Source organism: Pseudonaja textilis, chromosome 1 (genome assembly GCF_049901715.1).
Source record: "Pseudonaja textilis isolate UNSWEBS1 chromosome 1, rPseTex1.2, whole genome shotgun sequence".
In the NCBI taxonomy this organism is placed as follows: Eukaryota; Metazoa; Chordata; class Lepidosauria; order Squamata; family Elapidae; genus Pseudonaja; species Pseudonaja textilis.
Window position 1 is genome coordinate 42,550,597 of NC_141990.1, and position 23,801 is coordinate 42,574,397.

At 35.3% G+C, this 23,801-nt stretch overlaps 1 protein-coding gene across 3 annotated transcripts; it reads right to left on the minus strand.

Annotated features, from left to right (window-relative positions):
• Window positions 1-504: 504 nt before the first annotated feature.
• On the minus strand, window positions 505-23,801 carry DYNC2LI1 (dynein cytoplasmic 2 light intermediate chain 1). Of its 3 annotated transcripts, XR_015743438.1 has the most exons (14): window positions 23,665-23,801; window positions 18,772-18,889; window positions 17,549-17,583; window positions 16,593-16,662; window positions 15,125-15,213; window positions 14,438-14,624; window positions 12,586-12,654; window positions 12,081-12,158; window positions 8,545-8,621; window positions 8,030-8,100; window positions 6,370-6,467; window positions 5,089-5,181; window positions 1,007-1,240; window positions 505-792 (listed from the first exon to the last, which is right to left on the minus strand). XR_015743438.1 is itself a non-coding variant. In XM_026695836.2 (13 exons), the coding sequence occupies exons 1-13, from the start codon at window positions 23,676-23,678 to the stop codon at window positions 1,178-1,180; spliced, it is 1,062 nt and encodes a 353-aa protein (XP_026551621.1). In that variant the 5' UTR covers window positions 23,679-23,801; the 3' UTR covers window positions 505-1,177. The 3 variants fall into 3 exon arrangements, 2 of the variants coding, with proteins under 2 accessions (XP_026551621.1, XP_087788606.1); XM_026695836.2 differs by having other exon boundaries at window positions 505-1,240; XM_087932480.1 differs by lacking the exons at window positions 18,772-18,889; window positions 23,665-23,801 and adding an exon at window positions 17,879-17,933 and having other exon boundaries at window positions 505-1,240.

The window sequence follows — 23,801 nt, forward strand, 5'->3', positions numbered from 1 at the left end:
GGACTTGGTTAACAATGGTACGTAGGATTGGGAACTCTGTTCTAAACAATGTAGTTGTGAGCACACTCACTTATAATCACAGTTCCAGTTGAGGTCATTAAGCAAATCCTGTGTGGTCATTAGGTGTGATGTCATGTGATTGCTATTTGTGACCTCCTGCTGGCTTTCTCAGTGGCTTTGCTTGTTGAAAGCTGTCAGGGAAGGTCACAAATAGTTATTATGTGACTGCAAGATGCTGTGACCATCATAATTGTGAGTTAGTTGCCAAGTGCCTGAATTGTGATCATGTGACCATGGGGATGCTTCAAAAGATGACTGCAATTTCGAGGACAAGCTGCAATTTCGAGGACAATTTCAGCACTGTCATAACTTCAAATGATAGCTGAACAAATAGTCACTAACCGAGGACTACTCGTATTGAAAAGACGAAGTGGATTGCTGTAATTAATGTTAGTTGTATCTTACAAACCAGTTAGCAATAAGATTAGGCATGGACAACTGAAATGAATTGGAGTTATTTTTTATTGAACTTGTTACATAAAAATGTCATATATATATACTTATATATGCATGAAAAATCCTTATATGTACAACTTATCTTCTACTGAAAATTTTATTTAAAATGTAAACACTTTTCAATGCAGTTTAAATTGGCCTAAGCCACTGCTGTGTGAAAACATAAATATGAATTTCTGTATTTTCAAGTATACTTTCGCTAAGATCAATAAAATTTATGCATTCCTCAATTTAAACAAAAACAGCCTGCAAGTAACAGAACTTAATGTGTTAGTTCTGGACTACTGCATTGTCCAATAGTTTAAAATGTATAATTTATTGCATGTTCTGATGCGTGGAAAAGTTATAGATGCTTATGGCTCAGCTGATAAACAACAAACCACAATGTTATACAACTACAGGAATTATTTACTCAACCTTTTGCTTCAAAGTACCCAACAGATAATATATATATATGCAAGGTTTCAATATAATGGCTGGCTATGATAGCCATCTGGGCAGTAGGACATCAATTTGCCATTGGTTTACCTTTTCAATTCTTCTGGAGACAACTGATCTGATGTCATATATTAAAAAGGTCTTAAAACTTTACTTGAATCCATTTAAACATTTGAAATATAGGTTTCAATTGAAAACTGGATGAAAGGTAAATAATTCTCAGTCAAGAATCAAATTCTATTTCTTTCCAGGTTTTAGCAGCATTTCTTTTGTACTGTTCTAATTCCTGAAAGGGAAATGGATAGATTGAAACACTAAATTGCAAGATCTCAACATCTGCATTGCACTTTTCAGCTTGTGAATATTATGAATCCAATAATGCATCTCATTTTATATTCTACTGCAAACATTGAATCAGACCCATCCTTTCTCTTTGTATTCTACAAATATCTACATACTGCTAACATTCTTGTGTCTGATTGTTTATAACCTTCACTGGGCAAATTGGTGCTTCAGTTTAATGTAACAGTTTCATCTTTGAAACTACAAGTGGTTCATAGAATAAGTCATGGTTAAATAAGTTTTCAGGTACATTTTTTTACATTAAGCAAATTTTTTAATTTCATAATGTTTCTGTATGCCATTCCAATTCCAAGGTTTGCTAGAAAATTACTGAAGTATATTACTGTAAGAGCACTCAAACCAACCACTTGCAGTAAAAGAGCCCTTTTCCAGGGCTATACTGAGGCTTGGAAATAGCTTTGTATTTAGTAACTTGACAATTCAAAAGTGAATTGATTTTGAATTTTCAAAATGGAAAAAGTACAAATGTGGACTAGACTATTTATCACCATAATACAATGAAAACATTTTTTCATAATTATGGGCATTTCATACATTATTTTAGTTTGTCACATATCTTTCTGTAAATTTTGCAAAATTGTTAATTAACTTCTCAAATTGAGTGCATACATTTTCAGACCCTTCTTGTCCTCCAGATGCTTATTTACTTATCTGATCAGGCCAAGCAGAAAGTGACTTGAATACTAACAACTGTGCAAACAACTTGAAAAATATCAACAATTGCATTAAGTACTAAACAAATGAGCTATAATTAGTTTTTAAAGTAGCCAGAAATTAAATCTACTGTCATCCATTTGAGGACTAAGAATAGTTTGAATTCTTTATCAAATGGAAAAGGATTATGTTGCAGTTATGATCTCCACTGATCAAATAAGCCTTAATTCTGAGTTAACTGATTGTAAACTGTTCTGGGGAGTTAGGATTAGGAATGGGGAATTGCCTTATTTTAAGTAAAGGTTACCAAAATTACTTTCTAGTATCATAGTCTGATAATGATATAAATAAACAACATTAATTATTGCACACTATCTCTGAAGTGCGTAACATTGACAATATAGGTTTATTCTATCAAATTATTTGTATTAAAAAATCTGAAATAAACAGAATCACAAATTCTGTAATTTTAAGTATCTTCTTATAGCAGAGCCTCTTCATCGTCACTACAACCAAATTTCATCGAAATTCAATTCCAGCCCTATTATCATCAAGAACTGTGGGGAAAATCATCTGTGCTGAATGAAAAAGCCATAAGAAAAAAGTAAACTGCTATACATGGACATGTGTTGTATGCTAGAATAATGGCAGGCTTTTTGCATAGCAGTTTAGCATCAATGCAAAAAAAAAAAGTCCAAAAAGTTTCATTCTAGGACAGATTTTTCTTTGACTTTGAGAAAGATTTGGTTAGAAATAGAGATCCCTGGTACTGCTTCCAATGCGTGGTTCCTAATGTCATCAGCAATATGAGAAGCATATAAAACCCTATAGATAGGCATTCTGAGTCCAAAGAGCAACATGAAATGATCAGAGAAAAATGCACAACCTAAAAAGCTACCATGCACGAATACCTCCAAGAAACAGAATACAAAGCATTATATTTGACAGTATACCTTTAGCATAAATGCTCTTCTCTCTATAAATGCTTTATCTTTAAAAGAATGTATGGAACAAAGAACTACAAAAAGGCGGGGGGGGGGGGATTAGCTTTCTGAAGCATTTAATACTTATTCTTAAGATAACAGCCATTTCACTCTCAATTTTCATATAATTATGGGAAATCCTAATGCATTTAAAAACTGAATGGAGCTAGGGAATTGTTTCCTTACAGATGTATTCAGGGTTATCTGGCAGCTTTTAAAATCAAATGAAATATAAAAATCCCAAAATGTTTTCATAAAAGCCAGTTCAAATGTTACAATAATCTTATAATAACTGAACTTCAAATGGAAATTTTAGGGAAATAACTGCAGATAATTTTCTTTTGACAGAAACTTGTCTATTACCATTTTTTTTTCCTGCAATAGTACCAGCAACAAAAGCTGTAGCAACATTCAATGGCATCAATAACGATAACAATCTTTCTAAAAGAAAAGAATGCTACAACTAAGAAATTCCTGGAAAAAGATTAAATCATATTGAAAATTAATCTTACTGCTACCCTATTTTTCCTATTTTGTTAATAAAAGCAGCACCCAATCACATTTTGAATGAATGAAAAGCAAGAATGTATATGACAAGCAATTAAACTGAATGCTCTATTCTAAGTGACAAAATAAATTCAGTAACAAAACTGAGCTCTATGAAAGTCAGAATCCAGTGGAATGTACACATATTCATACACAAACCAGGATCACAATTAATGACCTAAATCTGTCATCCCAAATTTATTTGTCATCTAGTGGAAGTATCCTAGAATATGTATTTAATTGCAGATGATTTCAGTTCTACAAATAAACATTATATCAGTTATGATAATAATTTCATTCACTACTAATGATGTGATCCCTAGGATGCATTTATGTTAAGCTAGGTCTTTAAATGTAATGTGGAAATTCAGAATTCAGAAAGTTGTATAGAAAATATGCAGTTGTTTAAGATTTTAACAAACGTTATACGGACCTATTTTTACAAAATTAGTTTTATTTAATGCTAATACAGTCCAGGATATTGATCTAGAAACAGTCAAATCAAGGCTAGGAGACTATATAATCCCTCTGTAAAAACTGAAATCAAATCTGACATTTATTCATACAAATAGATTCTCATATAGACATTGTTATTTCATATAAATAAGCAGAAACCCTTAAAACAATTGTTAATTGTAGAGCCTCCTTAAAAAGATTGATGAAACATATACTGTATATATTGGTGAAAATGTTAAAGAGAAAACTTAGGTGTTGATATGGAGTTTGACAGAAGATGGAAAGCAATTTGTGAATTGTCTAACTGGCATTAGTTTTACCGCTAAAAAAGGCGAATCTATTCAAGAATTATTATTTCCCAATTCAGAAACATACCATACTTGATATTTCTAAATAGAAGAAATAAAATTTGTCTTGGTTAGGAAGAAGTACAGCAATTAAAATGAACACTTTACGAAGATTAAAATTTTTATTTCAAATTATTTTAATCCCTATTGAGAATAAGATACTGAATGAATGGCATAGACAAATAATGGCAGGCTATCAGGACATCAAGAAACAAATTCAAGAATTTGCAAGATTTGGAAGAAAGGTATGGCCTAGCAATTCTAAATGTCAGACTGTATTATCATACTATTTACCCAATGTGGATTTCAGAATGGAGTATTCTTGTTTATGGTTCTGTTGCCTTAATGGAAGAGACAGACTTTTCACAGGGATTACAATTACATAGATGTATTTGGGTTAATATGCATATAAATAAACAATTTTCTAGAAACTAATATTAAGCTATCCAATGATAAATATATCTCAGAGAGATTTCATGGGACCGGTCTCCTTGTTAGTCCTTCAGTTGTGAAATTTGTGCTGTTTCTTTGGAGACATGCTAGCTCACAATTCCTCACCCAGAAATCTTTGTTTTATTTCTATAGTAACTCAAATTGTTGTGGGTTATATTAGGAAATTATTATTCACAGTGATTTGGGGAAAAATCTTTGTGATTAAAAGAGGATCTCTGACCAGAAAAGCTCAACTTTACTGGTTTTGGAAATATAGCAGTTGAGGAACACCAGATAAATTATCCAGGATTTATCATAGAAAATATGGCCACAATAGTAGCATAACAACATACCTCATTTTTTTGACTTCGCATGGCATCAACTTCATATTCAGCATATTGTGGATCCTGAGCTGGGTCCCTAGCTTCTTTGAAAATGTCAACTTTCTGAAAATATAAAGTAAAAACTACCAGAAGTAATTCTATTTACTTGCTTAACTTAAATGTGCTTTGAAATGTCCCTTAAACAAGCGTAGAGGAACATTTTCAGCCCAAGTATCCCGTTTTTCTCTGCTAATTATTTGTTGTGGACTTTTTAGTTGAAAGGCTCTTTTTTGATATTATGATTAATTATAATGTGTTATTGTTTTCATTATTATTATTTTATTACCAATCTATTTGCTATCCTAATCAGAACTATCTAATGCTGTGAGGGAAGGTACCATTTTTTGCTGCTAAAATAATCAAATTAGAGCCTGCTCCCCTTTCCTTCTACCTCTGAATACAGATTTGTCCATCAAGGACACCAGAATTGTAACATCTCTGGGTTGTTTCAGGCAACTCTTATTAATAGAGCTAGAAGGTGGCTCAAGTGCACCACATGTGAGTTATGCAGTAATAGGCAGAAAAGCAGCTTTGTCTCTGAAGTATTTCAAGAAAAATGAAAGAAGGCATTCAGTTAACAGTGAAGTTACTCCTATATGAGTATCTGTTTTTTCCTTTGCAGCTCATTCATATATAGGGCAATTTATGATGAAGGCCCTAGGCTATGATGGTTGTAGCAACTAGGCAGTGCTGATTGCTAATAGAACATCAGCTAAAAGACTGGGTCTCCATAGGGATTCTTAAGTTCCTTTTTTCTTAAAGGGATTCAGTTATATTTTATTGGTCCAAGCTGTGACGAACATAACTAACAATTTGGGTTAATTACAAGTAATTTAAAAGGGATGCGGTGGCTCAGTGGGTAAGATGCTGAGCTTGTCAATCAGAAAGGTCAGCAGTTCAAATCCCTAGCACCACATAATGGAGTGAGCTCCCGTTACTTGTCCCAGCTTCTGCCAACCTAGCAGTCCGAAAGCATGTAAAACTGTAAGTAGAAAAATAGAGACCACTTTGGTGGGAAGGTAACAGCGTTCCGTGCATCTTTGGTGTTTAGTCATCCTGGCCACATGACCACGGAGATGTCTTCGGACAGTGCTGGCTCTTTGGCTTTGTAACGGAGATGAGCACCACCCTCCAGAACTGGAAACTATTAGCACGTATGTATGAGGGAAACCTTTACCTTTTTTACAGGTAATTTAATATATCATTAATAATTAATAATAATTCTAATATATAAATTAGAAATAAACATACCTTTGGGGGAAATATCTTTCCAAAAACTTTTTTCCATAAATCCAAAGGTGTTTGTGCATTCAACTTTCCAATGTCGCTATCAGTAGCAGGAGGAGGTCCTAACAATTATTAAAAATATCTGTAATAATATTCACTCAGCAGTTTAAAACAGAAGTAAGCCACCTGCCATCTGCTCCCTCTTCCCGTTTTCTCCTGCCATCTGAATGTTCACTGGATGATTTGAATCAGTTACTTTCTCTCAGCCCAGGCTACTGTGCTTCCCACAAAATAACACCCAATCAAAAAATAAGCCCTAGCATGATTTTTCAGGATGCTCATAATATAAGCCCTACCCAAAAAATACGCTCCAGTTAAGATTGTCAGTTACACAGACACATTTAGTACCGTATTTCCCCAAAAATAAGATCTAACCAGAAAATAAACCTTTTGGAGCAAAAATTAATATAATACCCGGTCTTATTTTCGGGGAAACACAGTAAGCTGGGCTGAGAGACAGTTACTGATTCAAATCATCCAGTGAACATGCAGATGGCTCAGGCAACTTGGAACATTAAAATTGCTGTACCACAGCTAACACCTGTTATACATCTGACTGAGCATAATTCTTACTGAACCCAATACGACAGAATAGATATCTGTAGGATTACCAGTGGTGGTATTCAGCAAGGATTTGGTGAGGGTCACCAAACCGGTAGTAACTTCTGGCTGGCTACCCCTGACCCGGTTGCTGTCCTCCCTTCCCAATCAGTCTTTATTGCGCATGCGCAACATCGCGCGCATGCCCGACATCGCTGACTGCGTTCTTCCCTGCCCAGTCACTCCTTAAAGTATTTCTTTTTTCCCTCTCCCGACAATCAGCTGTTCTTATGATCAGCTGTGCTGGGATTCCTCTCGCTGTCTTACTGCTTCAACCAGGAGGCTTCTCTGAGGCCCAGGAAGGCAAAAAATGGAGGGGGGTCGCAGCAACCCCCACCCCATTTTTTGCCTTCTTGAGCCCCAGGGAAGCTTCTTGGGAGCAAAAACGCCCCCCCAGGAGGCTTCCCTGAGGCCCAGAAGGCCCCAAAACGGAGCGTAGGGGCGGTGCTGCGTGGCCCTCCAGGCTCCGTTTTTTTTTCCTTCCTGAGCCCCAGGGAAGCTTCCTGGGAGCAAAAACACTCCCCAGGAGGCTTCCTTGAGGCCTAGGAGGCTCCAAAACAGAGTGCAGAGATGGTGCTGCGTTCCCCCCCATGCTCAGGTTTTTTTCCTTCCTGAGCCCCAGGGATGCCTTCTGGGAGCAAAAACGTCACCCGCCCCAGAAGGCTTGCCTGAGGCCCAGAAGGCCCAAAAAAATGAGGGGGGGTTGCTGCGGCAAAAATGGGCCATGCCCACCCAGTCACATGGCCATGCCCACCTAGCTACGTCCGCAGAACCAGTACTAAAAAAATTTGAATCCTACCACTGAGGATTACATTGTAATTTATATGATTAGAATAGTACTGTAGGAGATTTTTGAATCTTTCAAAACGTTGCAATCTACTTCAATGATATACATAAATGCATTCTTTGATGTTTCGGAACCACTTTTCTTTTGTCTGTTCCATTCCTGTACTCTCTACATTCTTAAATCTGCCTGGGCAATAACTCAACTATAGTCAACCAAATTATAAAAAACACTACCCACCTATTTGACTAAGAGAGTCCATTCCTGCTGGAATAAAAAGTGGTTTACTTGGATCCACTGACATGGATTTGCTTTAAAAATGGGAATAAAATAAATTAGTTATAAACATTGCTCAAGAGTTTAATTTGTAACATGTATGAACAGGACTATGCAATTCTTCATATTCAGTTCCAAAAAGCACTCTGAAATATGTGAAGGCATAAATGAAATTCTTGCTACAACTCTTTAAATAAACTATGGTTTTCTTGGGATTGCATAGTGCTACTTTTTCAACAAATGCCCACTTGATACAAATGCTTTGCTCACTTAAAGCACAAAAATATTCTCTAGACAAAAGCTAAATTAAAAACCTTTTCAGCACTTGCAACTTTGCTTATTTCTTACATTTAATTGGTGGTTAATTTCTGACAGCAAGAATCCTTGATCATATGGAAGAGTTGCCTTAAAATCTGTTTGCATTTACTTACTGAATATTTTGGACAGGATTGTCATTTGTATAAAATGATATAACTTACCTTCTATCAAAACCAAAGGCCAAATGGTTAATAAGTGCACGTGTTTTCAACCACAGAGCTTCCGATTTGCTAGTAAACTGAGAGAAGAACATAACAATTTGGATTATATTCTTCACATAATAAAATACCCACTCAAAACTTGCCCCTCTTTTAACATGTAAACATACATCGATTTCTATGACCTGTACTCAACTTACAACAGTTCATTTAGTGACTGTTCAAAGTTACAATGACAGTGAAAAAAGTGAGTTATGACCATTTTACACACTTATGTCCGTTGTAACAAGCCTATGGTCATGTGATTTATATTCAGATGCTTGGCAACTTACTCATATTTATGACAGTTGCAGAGTCCTGGGGTCATGTGATCACCTTTTGTGACCTTCTGACAAGCAAAGTCAACGGGGAAGCCAGGTTCACTTAACAATAGTGTTACTAATTTAACAACTGCAGTAATTCAATTAATAAATATGGCAAGAAAAGTTGTAAATGGGAAAAATTCACTTAACAAATTTCTTGGCAAGATTATTCTGGGGCTAAATTGTGGTTGTAAATCAAAGAATACCTGCATTTTGATGTAGACATAATACTTTTAAGATTTTAAGAACTCATTTATTCTTAACATAAATAAGATTTAAAGACTGGTTCACCTCTATCTCCTTTAAAGAGTTAAATATTATCCCTTTTAAAATACATACTAAATGTTTAAAATCATTATCCTAATGTTAATATATTAAAATAATATAGCATATGTGACAGGTTCCCTTGAAAATCACAGAAAATGTATGGAAAGAGGATTTGAGATGTGAATTCTATAAATGAGCTTGCATTCTTTATAGCATAAACCTGCCATCGATTTATTTTGGAGAATTGATCATAAAAATCATTTATGATGGTATGTTTGTACTTTGCAATGGCTAAAAAAACAACACGGTGGTAAAATATTTTGAAGAACAATTGTAGCTTGCTTTGATGAAATCTATTTTCCATTTTTAACTATATTTTCCAATATACCTAAAAATGTGTTTGAATTTCTTCATTTATTGCCCATTCTATGGGCATGGAAGAGTTCCAATTTGAATCTTTTAAATCAAAAACTAGGGCACATTATAACCATTTAAAATGAATCTATTTATAATCTTTGTACTTTCCATGCTACCACCTCTTACAATACTAGACAACACCGTATCAACAGTAGAGACCTTCAAATTTCTAGGTTCAACTATATCACATGATGTAAAATGGACACCTAACATCAAAAACATAATCAAAAAAGCACAACAAATAATGTTCTTTCTGCGCCAACTCAGAAAGCTCAAACTGCCCAAGGAGCTGCTGATACAGTTCTATGGAGGAATCACTGAGTCTATCATCTGCACCTCTATAATTGTCTGGTTGGGTTCTGCAACTCAACTGGCAGACAAACTTCAGAGAGTAATTAGGACTGCAGAAAAAACAACTACTACCAACCTGCCTTCAATTGAGGACCTGTATACTGCACAAGTCAAAAAGACGGCTGTGAAAATATTTATAGACCCCTCACATTCCGGACATAAACTGTTTCAACTCCTTCCCTCAAAACGATGCTATAGAGCACTGCACACCAGAACTAGACACAAGGACAGTTTTTGCCCGAAAGCCATCACTCTGCTAAACAAATAATTCCCTCAACTCTGTTCAACTATTACAAAGTCTGCACTACTATTACTGTTAATCTTATCATCACTCCTTATCACCCATCCCCTCCCACTTGTGATTGTATGACCGTAACTTTGCCGCTCGTATACTTACGATTTATATTGTCTGTTTCCTAGTATGATTTGATTGCTTTAGTTTAGTTTAGTTTACTTTATTGTCATTGCACCTTGTACAACGAAATCAAACACCATCTTCAGGGCACATCATGATCATGACCATGAAAATAAACACAAACACACATCCTTCACCCTTCGCACATTGAACTGGAAACCTCCGACACCACACCAACACTGCACTATACAGGAGAATTCAAAAGAGCTACTGTCCTGGGATAGAAGCTGTTTGTTGAGGTAATTCCCGTTAGGAGAATGAGCGCATACAGGGAGACGTATTTGAGAGAAGTGTTTGAATAATACACACACAGCACATAGATACACTGTACAGTAAATGTAGGTTTTTACTTCCAGAAAGGTTTAAGCAAAGTTCAAACACAGTCCAAAGTCATTCACAGGTAAGTCAGTCAGTTTTCAATTCAGGGATAATCCAATAACAAAGTCCAGTGTCAAAAAACAGTTCAGTATCAGACTTACATCAAATCCAAGAATAGCAGTCAATCGAAGTAATGGTGAGACTAAGACTAAGACAATCCAGGTTTCTGGCTCCATCTTATGGCCATTTAAGAAACCACACCCAACTACAGATTTTGCATTTTCTTAAAGATACAGTATTAAAATGTCTATCCTGGTTTATATATTTCCAACCCAAATAGCTGTTAGGTGACTTACATTCCTAACATTATTTTTCAGCCTAATTGTACCCTATGACTAGCAAGTGTCATACCTCATGATTCTCGACTCTTGACAAATGTATCTTTTTTTAAAATGAATACTGAGAGTATTTACATTAAGACAAAATCCTTGTGTGTCCAATCACATTTGGCCAATAAAGTATTCTATCTATCTATTCTTAATATTATGTGATCATTTATTTACATAAATGTATCAACACAATTGCATCAACATTGCCAAATGTATACATTTGTTGTTTCTTTTTATTTATTTTTCCTTTTCTACTCTTGTAGTTTTATATTTCTCTATTAATATGTGACTGTTTCAACAGTAACTTTTAAAAGGCCTGGCCATGAAGGGACCTCTGAAATACACTTAAAGGTGACATCAGAGAGAAGAGAATCTTACTTATTGGTTCTGAAGCATGTTGTAAATAAAGTATCTATGCCAACAGATTCATACAGTTCACCAAGATTCGTTGGTCAATTAAATATCTATTAGATCCAAATACAATAATATAATAACTACAATACAGTAATTTAATTCGAAAGCTATCAAGTGTTCACACACAAAAAACTAATTCATTGCAACATAAAAATGATTTTTTAAAAAATACATTAGAATTTTCTTTACTGAAGAATACTTAAAATAACCATAACCTTTCTATATTTTAGATTTAGACCTACACTATCCATAGTGTCACAAACTTATTTTCATGTCTCCTTTGATTGTCTTATATTTTGTAAATAAAATGTGCCAATTGTTTCCATCCGGCAAATAATTGAACTTTTCATTCATTTAAGTTCCCTTACAACATGTCTTTTTCAAGCTAGGCAGGCTTAATATTAAGTAGCATTGTATATGTAATTGTATCTGACATTTATATACATATATTTTATAGGACTGTTTTAAAATATATTTTTTTTAAGGTGAGATTTACTTTTTTCATTCCTGCTACACAGTAAGTTTTATATTTTCGATGAAACAAATAGACGCAAAAAAGGATTATATATGAACTGAATTGTACTCCTGAAATATAATCATACATACCGCTAAAGATGCACCATAATAATGAGCAACAAATCGAAGTGTCTTGTATATTATTTTTTTCATCTCAGAATCAAATTCCTAAGAAAAATAAATAGCATCCCAGGTATTTTACAGTATATAATAGTGTTACATTACATATTTCTAAACTAAGGGATAACTATTTAAATTAGATCAAATATTACTTTCACCTCAGTATCAGCAAAAGCATATTATTATTTCTCTAAAAGGTGGCAAGTAACCAGGGTGTTGTTATTAAATTATCAGCATAGCTGAAAGCAGAATTATAGGGATGGATTATTTGTATCAACTTTTGGTATAATAAATTGAAAATGATCCTAAACATACATGGACATGTTTAAATTTATTATTATTGCTAGAAACAAATTAACCTAACAAATATTCCAATGTATATGGTGAACTTTTCCAATAATGGCCAACTGTTCAAATTACTAAAGCTAAATAATAGTGACACCAAACTGTACATAGTTAAATGAGCATTACTTACATGAAATAGATCATATTTGCTTCCAATTATAACTAGTGGAATTGGAAATGGGTCAATTAGCTCACGATCCTAATAATAAACAACAGTACTGTATTATCAATTGCAAATGTAATGACAATGCGCTGAAAAAAATAAAGCTCCATATTATATAGAGAACTGTCATTTCTCAATATAAGCTTTGAATAAACAAAATTTAAGACTGCATAGCAATTAATCTGCAGTGATCAGATGGGCATGCCAGTAACTCACTAGTGGCTTGTGCTACTGTTTTGAAACATGTGAAAGAAGTTGTACAATAGCAGAAGCTAAACTGGAAGAAACTGAATAGGTACTGAGATTGGTGGGAAGAATTTCCTTTTGCCCAGGACACTTTACCTTTGCACTTACAGTATACGTGTAATTTTTATAATAGACAAAATGGGAAGGTGCTGAGCCTTTTCCCATTCCAGAGTGTTGGTGAATTGGAATCAATGTAATAAATGAAGCAAGACAGAAATATATTTGTCATAAGAACTTATATAGTACTATGATGGATCAGATCTTTAGTTCATCTAGTCAAGCACTGTCCACACAGTGGCCAGTCAGTTCCTCAAGGAAGCCTAATAGTCTCACAGCAGATCATATCATACTTCCATCAAGCTAACAGCCACTGATCTCCATCACTTTCATGAACTGGTCCATACCTTATTTTTGAATAAAGCCAAACTTATAATCAGCACTATATCTCATGATAGCAAATTCCAGTGTTCAGTTATTTGTGCAACTTTTTTTTTTATTTTGTCTGTCTCAAATCTTCCAAAATTGAATACCCTCTGATTCTAGTAATTCAGGAATAGGAATATAGCTTCTTCTTGTCTATTCACACCATGCATATTTTGCATACCTCAAAATATTTCCTCTCATTTTGTCTCCTTTCAGCCCTAAAAGTCCTAAATGTCATAATCTTCCTCAACAGGGAAATTGCCCTGTCCTTTGATCATCTTAACTGCCTTCTTCTGAAGCTTCTGTATATATTTTTTGAGATGCAGTTATCAGGACTATTTCAGATGTGGCTGCACTATTGATTTATACGTGCATTGTAACACTGACATCTCTATTTTCAGTGCTAGTCAAAACTAGACACACACATTCTCTAGACACTGAAAAAACACTTTGACAACATTACATAAATGGCCTGGGGCAAAGATCTACAATTGAGTATCATCAGCATAGTGACGATACTTAATCCCACACTGAGAAATGACCTCACTCAGCATATAGAATATGCAAAACTTCTATACAAGACAAAAGCACCAGGTATATTTTCAATGACAGCTATTTTACTTTCTTCAAGAGAGCAAATTACCAACTGAGTGTCAAGGGCTGGTATTAACGTCCCTAAAAATTCATATTTAATTAGTTGTCATGTTATCAAAAGACACTGACTTTGTGATAGACACTTGAATAAGGGCAAAGTATAGAGTTGTATTGAAGGTTGTTGGAACTACATTTTTTTCTTAAAACCATAGCTTCCTTGAGTTGCCTTGCCAGGTAACAAAAATGTATAGAAGTTATCACCCTCATTTGAAAAGGAGATTATAAAACCAATATCAAAGTGCTTCTGTAAAATTGTATCTCCTGATTGTTGTAACATGCCATAACAATAGCATTACATATCTAACTCATAAGAAACCTTATCTCCTTTCTATTCCTGCTAAATTTTCATTAAATTGCTATAATTTTCCATTGAATAACTTCTTTTATATCTAATAAATTTTCACTCATGCATGAAAATATAAAGGAATTGTTTATGATTCTCAAAACAATTAACTTGTATGAGATTGTGACATATGAATAAAATACTAGTTCTTACAGGATGATCCTTTGGCACATTGTTCCACATCTTCCGCTTAATTTCAGTAGCTATTTTGGGATTGTTTTGTCCCAGTTTTGATATAATTCTGTCTACATGCCTTCTAGTGACTTGTAGAAGACTCTCCATGGTTGGCCAGAGTTCATTTGGTTTTGAAAGGTCCAAGACAAGAATAACAGCAAATGTCCTATAAAAAGAAATCTTATTGTTTTTAGATATCACCTTAATATTTTACCCATGAGAACTTTAACATGAATCAAAACATCCCTTCCCAAAGTCTAAGCAGATTACCTAAACATTAAGGAATACATTTTCCTTTGAAAATGACTTAAACTTTACAGAATCCTTTACTATGCTTTTTATTAGTTGGATTGATAATACCTGTTACTATGGATTAGCAAATGGTCCAAGAGTATCTAAAATAGTAGTACTTGGCAAAGACAGAAAGACAAAGGACAAAAATTAGCTTCTTTCCAATTTAAGAATATAAATCATACTACATTTTTAATTACTCTCACAAGTAGTTAAAACTAGCATTGTCAGCTGTATTATAATAAAAATTGATGACTCCTTTGATGATATTAGAACCTCACTATTTAGACAGGATTGACTATACAACTCTCCAATTCTAACATTGGCAGAAATACTTTCTGTAAAATGAAATTATTTTTGATTTTCATTGCTTACCTTATGTTAACTGTCATTATTGGTATAGGGATTAAATCCAACAATGAAGTTCCACCACCTAATTCCCAAAAGTGAGCAATATCTTTAGGCTGAAAATGTAATAGGAAAAAACCTTCACATTGTAATGTCTTGATGAATTAGTAGCATTGTAAAATTTTATATAGCTGTGTTTTCAATTACATAATTTCTCAGGTGTCAAAAATGATGAGATTCAGTAAGATACATAAAACCCAAGACATTTTTAGTTCTATCCAAAGAGTCTTCAATTAAATATAAATATTCCAAAACCTATGATTACTAGATATAGATTGCAATATACTTTACAATATACTTTAATAGCACTATAAATAAGCCTTAGAAACCCCACCATTCTTGATAAAACTGCTTTATTGCCAAGAAAGACGGAGAATGTTTCCAGCTAACTTTAAACTACCTAAGTTCATCTGGAACCTACTTAACAGAAAACATATTGTTGCTGGCATATGTAGCATTAGAAAGTAGAGGAAGTGAAGTAACAAATATATTCCTTCTTCATATGTAGCTAATATGAGAATCAGAAAGCTAAAATATTACTTCACTAGTCCTATGAGAAGACTTTGTTCTAGAATTAGCAGACTTTTTATCTGATTCCTGAGGTAGCTGGGTATGTTTATCACATTATAATAGAAGACAAGGATGACTCTGGCATCTCCTTCTTTTTCTTTGGAGATTTATTGAAATTGAAAATTGTGCCACTACATATTTTGTGATGTTGATGACAAAGAGAACTGCCAGAAAAGCATTCAGGGTTTGTCAAATAACAAATCTACTTCACAGACTAAAAATAAAAGAAGACAAAACAGAAACAGTTGATTAAATGTACAACGATTGAAAATTTGACTTAAAAATGCAAAAAATAGATAAGACAAAAACAAGAAGAAACTAATATGGGCAGATGAATACAAGAAATATAATGTAAAAGTGGGAATCAATTTATTTACTTTATTGGAAATAACTATATTTTCATTGAGAGATGATATAGATACACTGCAATCTATACTGTATATTCATTTACTTATAAGGCAGAAAGAAACAATTAGGCTACTAACTCTAAATCTGCATTGAGGCAATACTTTCCAGACATGGGAACCTCATATGATTATATCAGACAATAGCTGTCAATTTTCACTATTTGTTGTCAATTGAAATATGGTCAAAAAGAGAACTACAAATCGACTTACAAAGGCTTATGATGCAAGTACATAATACTGTTTCCAAGCACTGCAAAGTAATATACTGAAAATACATTTTTTCAAAGCTCATTACAATATTAATGTAAAGTAGCCAAAAGCTTTCACTGGATAGTGCTCATAACGTTTGTGATATAAGATGTAATGCACTGCTCACTAGACATCATACTGTAATTCTCAAACCCTAAAGATTAATACAACAGCATTCACAGAAAAATTTACCATATCAATATACTTACTGTATTATGCCCCTTTGCTCTTCTTCCAAAAGTATATTCCAAAGCTAGGGTTGGTTTTGGAACTTCATCCCTAAAAAAATAGGATATCCCACCCACTAAATTTGCAAAGTTACTGGTTAAGTAAAATTATAATATTATGTTATAAATATTATAAAAACAAGTAGTTTGCATAAAACTTTCCACTTACATTCTACAGAAGAAAAACTGGCTGGGGAAAACATTTCTAATGACTACATTGGAATGAAATCTCTATGAAATAATTAAATTAAAAACTATTACAATTTCCAGTAGATTATTCCTAATAACGATGCAATAAGAACAAAGATCTAATAAAGCCGAATAGAAACTTAAGGAATCATAAGGAGTTAAATATGTATATTTAGGAATGTTTACTTTTTATATTTATAGTAGAAAATTTGGCGAAATGAATATATAGCAGAAATAATTTGCCAATACAATGTCTTTGGCCACTAAAGAACTAATAGTACTATTTGATATCATCAACAATTCAATAATAAAAAAGCAATGTTTCAAAAAATAGTCAAATCTCTTACGGTTCTTGCAAGATATATTGATTTCATAAATATGTTAGTGCTTAAAATGCCACAAAAGCTATTGGTTATTTTAAAGCACAGATTGATATAACTAATTTGCTGGAAATCAGAAAATATAAGGTTCAAAGCAAGTGGGAAATGGGAATACATTCTGAGTTTTTGATAAAGCTCTGAGGGATCTAAAACAAATCATAACACTAGGTAGATGTATGTTAAATGTAAGTGACAAGTCCTATAACACTTGTGCACAAACACATCTGATCTGATATTAACTATACAGTGCTCTTTATATGATTTCTAGATGTATTGTTTGAAAATAATTTAATATATTCTATTCCTATAAAGATATTGTTGATAAATACTTTGAAAACATGAAATACTTTTCAAAGTTTAAACACATACCTGTCAAGGCACCTCAATATAATACTAGTCTTACCCTAGAAATTAAAAACAAAGAATGCTATTGAAATGTCAATGATGCATACATATTGTATCATCCTACATGCTGTAAAGTATTCTTCAAATATTTTTTAAGAAAATATTTGAAAATTACAAACTTAGCCAATTATATGTCATGTGATTATTGGAAAGTTAGCTTCAACTTTCTATCAGAATGTAGCTGTGCTGGTATTATTACAGTTAATTGTTCAAAGTATTGGAAATGACAGTGTTAATAATAACAACAGGGCACTTAAATGCAAGCATGACAGTAGCTATCTGTCTACCAATTACCTTCGTGTGAGGAATCATTGGTAATTGCATATAGAAGGTTAACCAAATAATGTGTTTCTACAAGAAATGGTTTAAACTGATGAGATGGAAATAAAAAAGAATGCATGTAATATATATAAACTTCAATACATAATTTGTTACTTTATTCTATAAGGATTAAACTGTTGGAGAAAACAATCTGTTTATGATGTGTTGTTCTTGCATTTCTATAAAAATAAATACATGATTGCTTAGATTTTAGAGTAACCTTTATTTTATAATACTGATTCCATTCATTCTGGGTATCCTTATTTAAAAAATAAGGCCCATTGAGTGATTATACTTATTTTTAGTTAGTATGTTCAGAATTGTCAATTCTATCAGTCATTTATATATTAATATATTTGCTTACTGAGATATAGCAGAATATATCAGCAGTTCAAGTTTAAGTTTGTTCACTAGGCCAGTCTTCTCCAATCTGATATCTATCAAAACTATTCACACACCTCCCACAATGTAAAATCTTTAAAACTGGGAACTGTATCCCAACATATTTGCAGATATGGGCTGGATAAAGTTATATATAGGAGGCAATCATTGTCACAAGAACATAGCAGTAAGAAATAGTATTTTGCAACCACTATTAAGACTGGAAACTTAGTTGTTAAGCTAATTGATCACTAAGCAATCACTAAGCAACATCACAATTTTACAATTTTATTTTAGCTTTCCTTTGCTTTATGAGCCTACATAAAGCAAAATACAAAAATTGGTCGCAAGGTTACTTTTTCACCACTGTAGTAACTGTGAAAGGTTGCTAAACAAGTTCATTGCTAAAGGAGGATCAATTGTTTTATTATATATTTAAAACAAAAAATATTCTGCTTAAATAAAAGTGGAATACTGATCATTACCCCATTTTTATTTCCTAAAAAGAACAACGATCTTTCACAACATTCTAGAGGATCTCTGTCATCTTCACTGTTTTCTGTTTTCTCAATTTCTGCTTTAGCAATATCCCATATAGTGTCACTAGTAAAGAAAACAAAATACAAATATCTTAAAACAGAATAATGTCCCAGTAATTGCAGTTAAGGAAGCTGGTTCTGAATTAGTAGTTAAGCATCAGACTAGAAACTAGGGGATTGTAAATTCTAGTTCTACTTTAGGCATAACTTCACCAAAAAGCTTTGTCAAGCAGTCATCAGATGTCAACACTGATTCAAAGGCACACACACAAAAACAAAAAATTCATTTAAGGAGCTTCTTTGACAAACATTTCTTTTCTTTCTTCACTGAAATTGGGAACGCTAATAAATACTAAATACTTGCATATTTTTAAATTAAAATTATGTATATTTATTGGTTATGATATAGATTACTGGCTCTACTTACATTACAATCAGAATAGCACCAAGAGTCATTAAAATCATTAAAATGCACGGGAGTAGTTTGTGAAACTTGAATTCTAAACTGTACAGACCGGCACTCAGTTTTCTCTGTTTTCACATTAATACATTACTGTAAGATAAAGGCAGGAATGCCTTTTTACTGATCACTAACTCACAAGGAGTTACTGGCTAATTGACATTTATAAATGATAAATGACTATACATGATAGTTTTTCCTCAATAAATAAAAGAACAAGAAGAATGCTTTTGATTCAGTTAATTGGATTCTTTATTTAGTTTTAGGCCTTGTGTAGAGAACAGATTACATTTTGGGTCAATTTAGAGTTCATAAACAATAACATGGTTGTGTTAAAATGCACACTCTTAAACTAATACTTTGTCGAAGCGCTTGTTTTTATAACAGCATTCAGTCTTTTGGGGTAAAAGCCTATCAGCATGGCACATCTTGCCTTCGGAATCACTATAAATGAGACTGAATTCAGTAGGACTTCATTCTAAGAAGTATGCACTGATCTGTACTCCACCATGGTGGTCATAAAAGTAAACACTCTTTTAACCTTCATCCTTGTGACTTCATGGATATACAAAGTCTACATACCCCTGTTAAAATGCCAGGTTTTTGAGATGTAAAAGAAGCCCAGACCTGAATCCTATAGAAAGTCTGTGGGGATGACTTGAAGAAGGCTGTGTATAGGAGATGACCTTGCAATTTGGAGCACTTCTGGAAGAATTCCCAAGGCAAGATATGCCATATGCCAGACTTCTACCCAAGACTGAATGCTGTCATAAAACAAGTGCTTCAACAAAATATTAATTTAAGGGTATGCATCTTATGCAACTATGTTAATAAACGGCTCAAAAAAATAAAGGGGACCCAAAAATAAGACATCCTAGATCTGAATGAATGAAATATTCTTATTAAATACTTTGTTCATTGAATGTGCTGACAACAAAATCACACAAAAATTATCAATGGAAATCAAATTTAGCAACCCATGGAGCTCTGGATTTGGAGTGTGTGGCCTCCATGTGCCTGTATGACCTCCCTACAACGCCTGGGCATGCTCCTGATGAGGTGGCAGATGGTCTCCTGAGGGATTTCATCCCACACCTGGACTAAAGCATCCCCCAACTCCTGGACAGTCTGTGGTGCAATGTGGTATTGGTGGATGAAGCAAGACATGATGTCCCAGATGTGCCCAATTGGATTCAGGTCTGGGGAATGGACGGGCCAGTCCATAGCATCAATGCCTTCATCTTGCAGGAACTACTGACACACTCCAGCCACATGAGATTTAGCACTGTCTTGCATTAGGAGGAACCCAGGGCCAACCTCACCAGCGTATGGTCTTACAAGGGGTCTGAGGATCTCATCTCGGTACCTAATGGCAGTCAGGTTACCTCTGGCGAGCACATGGAAGGCTGTGCGGCCCCCTAAAGAAATGTCACCCCACACCATTACTGACCCACTGCCAAACCGGTCATGCTGGAGGATGTTGCAGGCAGCAGAAGGTTCTCCAAGGTGTCTCCAGACCCTGTCATGACTGTCACATGTGCTCAGTGTGAACCTGCTTTCATCTGTGAAGAGCACAGGGTGCCAGTGGCGAATTTGCCAATCTTGGTGTTCTCTGGCAAATGCCAAACATCCTGCACCCCCACCTGTGGACATCGGGCTCTCCATACCACCCTCATGGAGTTTGTTCCTGACCGTTTGAGCAGCTACATGCACATTTGTGGCCTGCTGGAGGTCATTTTGCAGGGTTCTGGCAGTGCTCCTCCTGTCCCTCCTTGCATAAAGGCAGTGGTAGCGATCCTGATGCTGGGTTGTTGCTCTCCTATGGACTCCTTCATGTCTCCTGATGTACTGGCCTATCTCCTGGTAGCGCCTCCATGCTCTGGACACTACGCTGACAGACACAGCAAACCTTCTTGCCACAGCTCGCATTGATGTGCCATCCTGGATGAGCTGCACTACCTGAGCCACTTGTGTGGGTTGTAGACTCCATCTTATGGTACCACTAGAGTGAAAGCACCACCAGCATTCAAAAGTGACCAAACCATCAGCCAGAAAGCATAGGAACTGAGAAGTGGTCTGTGGTCACCACCTGCAGAACCACTCCTTTATTGGGGATGTCTTGCTAACAGCCTCTGCTTTCCACCTGTTGTCTATTCCATTTGCACAACAGCATGTGAAATTGATTGTCAATCAGTGTTGCTACCTAAGTGGACAGTTTGATTTCACAGAAGTGTGATTGACTTGGAGTTACACTGTGTTGTTTAAGTGTTCCCTTTATTTTTTTGAGCAGTGTAGAATATTTACAGCCGGAAAGTTGTTGTTTAAGTGTTCCCTTTATTTTTTTGAGCAGTGTATGTTTTTTATTTTTTCTCCCTAAATGATTTCAGTTTGTTTTTCAATTGAATTGTATAGCTTATGTGTGATATTAGCATGGAGAACACTTGCCTATAAAGTCACCAAGAGTCACAATTAAATGGATAAAAACAACAACATGTGCTATTTTAAAGACTGAAAACATGCTGAATTGATTTATCTTGGTCTGATTTTTTTTAAATGGAAAAACCTGACATTTTAACAGGGTTGTGTAGACTTTCTATATTCGCTGTTGTCCAGGTAGTTATTATGGCAACAGCATGGAACTGGTTTGCCACTGATTTCTGTGAGGGCTTCCTCCTCACCTCATTAGCAGATACAGGTAGTGCTTGATTTACGAACACAGTTGAACCCAGTATGTTGCCAAGCAAGACGTTTGTAAAGTGAATTTTGTCTCATATGATGACTTTTCTTGCAGTTTGTTAAGTGAATTGTTGCAGCTAAATTAGCAGCACAGTTGTTAAGTGAATCCAGATTCCCCATTGACTTTGCTTATCAAAATATTGCAAAAGGTGATCACATGACCTCAGGACAATGACCTCATAATGACCTCATAAATACAAGTCAGTTGCTAAGCGCCTGAATTTTCACATGACCATGGAGATGCTGCAATGGTCGCAAGAGTGAAAAACGGTCACTTTTTTCAGTGCCATTGTAACTTTAAATGGTCACTCAATGAACTGTTGTAAGTTGAGGATTACCTGTAACTCCTGCTAATAAGATCATATTTGAGTTTCATTCAATTTCAAGTGCATGTGTGTTTGCCCCAAATTCCTTGACAGCATATCTTCTTCCCTTCCCATAAGTAAGTATATCTTTTCAGTTGCCAAGAGCACAGTGGCCACTTGGCTAACAAACCCATGTATGGTGATGAGATCCTTTTCCTTGAGTTTAATTACAGGTAGTCCTTGACTTACAACAGTTCACTTAGTGACCATTCAAAATTTCAAAAGCACTGAAAAAAGTGACTTATGACCATTTTTCAGTTATGATCATGTAATCAAAATTCAGATGCTTCGCAACTTTCATGTATTTATGACCACTGCTGTGTCCCAAGGTCATGTGATCCCCTTTTGCGACCTTCAGACCAGAAAAAGTCAATGGGGAAACCAGATTATCTTATCAACTGCAGTGATTCACTTAACAACCGTAGCAAGAAAGGTTGTAAAATGGGGCAAAACTCACTTAACAAATGTCTCACTTAACAATAGAAACGTTGGGGGGGGGGGGGCGTCTATTGTGGTCGTAAGTCGAGGACTACATATGCAGGGGTGGGGGAGGGGAACCTGGATCCGATTACAGTTGGATCGCCGAGTTGGCTTGCTGTCTGTGCGAGTCCGCGTCTTACGAGCAGCAGAGCGGGAAGGCAGACTGCACTGCTACCGGTCGCCTCCATTTTCACGCTTTGCGCCTCTGACCGTTTGGATCAACTTTTTCGCCCACTTTAGATCCCGAGGGTGGGACCCCACTCAGTGATCGCGCAGCCCCGCCACCGCCCGTTCACTTTTAGCCCGGGAAAATATTTAAAAAAATGCATTTGTGGGCCCTGTCGCCGCCCCGAGACAAAAGAGTTGTGCGCCGTCGAGATGCCTCTTTTGCCAACCGCACCCTTGCCCGCTGGCGCAGGGACGAACAGCGGCCCAGCGAGCTTCACTCTCCCTCCGAGAAAGAAAGCGAGCGAAAGTGGCAACTTTTGTCAACAAACGGCGGGGATTTTTAGGCCTCGATCTATTCCGCGATAACCATGGCAATGACGCCTCAGAATCATACTTGCCATCGCTTTCTCTCTCGCTGGGGCAGCGAGGAGGGATGGGGTTACGGTCCTTCAAAAATCTGGATCCTTTCCGGACACTTTCTATCGAAAATTGACGCGGAATGCAAAATAATCCGGGGGATTATTGATCTAGGGCGCCGGACAAACAAGTCTCCCCAGAGCAGAAATAGCCCGTGTAACACGTCACGGGTCCCCACGAAGGAAAACCCAACCCAGTAGGTCTTCTGTTTACCTGGACCCAGGCATCTCTTCTCAACTTCATCAAAAACGGCGTCGAGAAGTTTAGGCCTTGATATCTAACTCCCAGATCGCCATGGCAACAGCGCCTAACCTGCGAGCGGAGCTTTATGGGAATTGCAGTTCATTGGC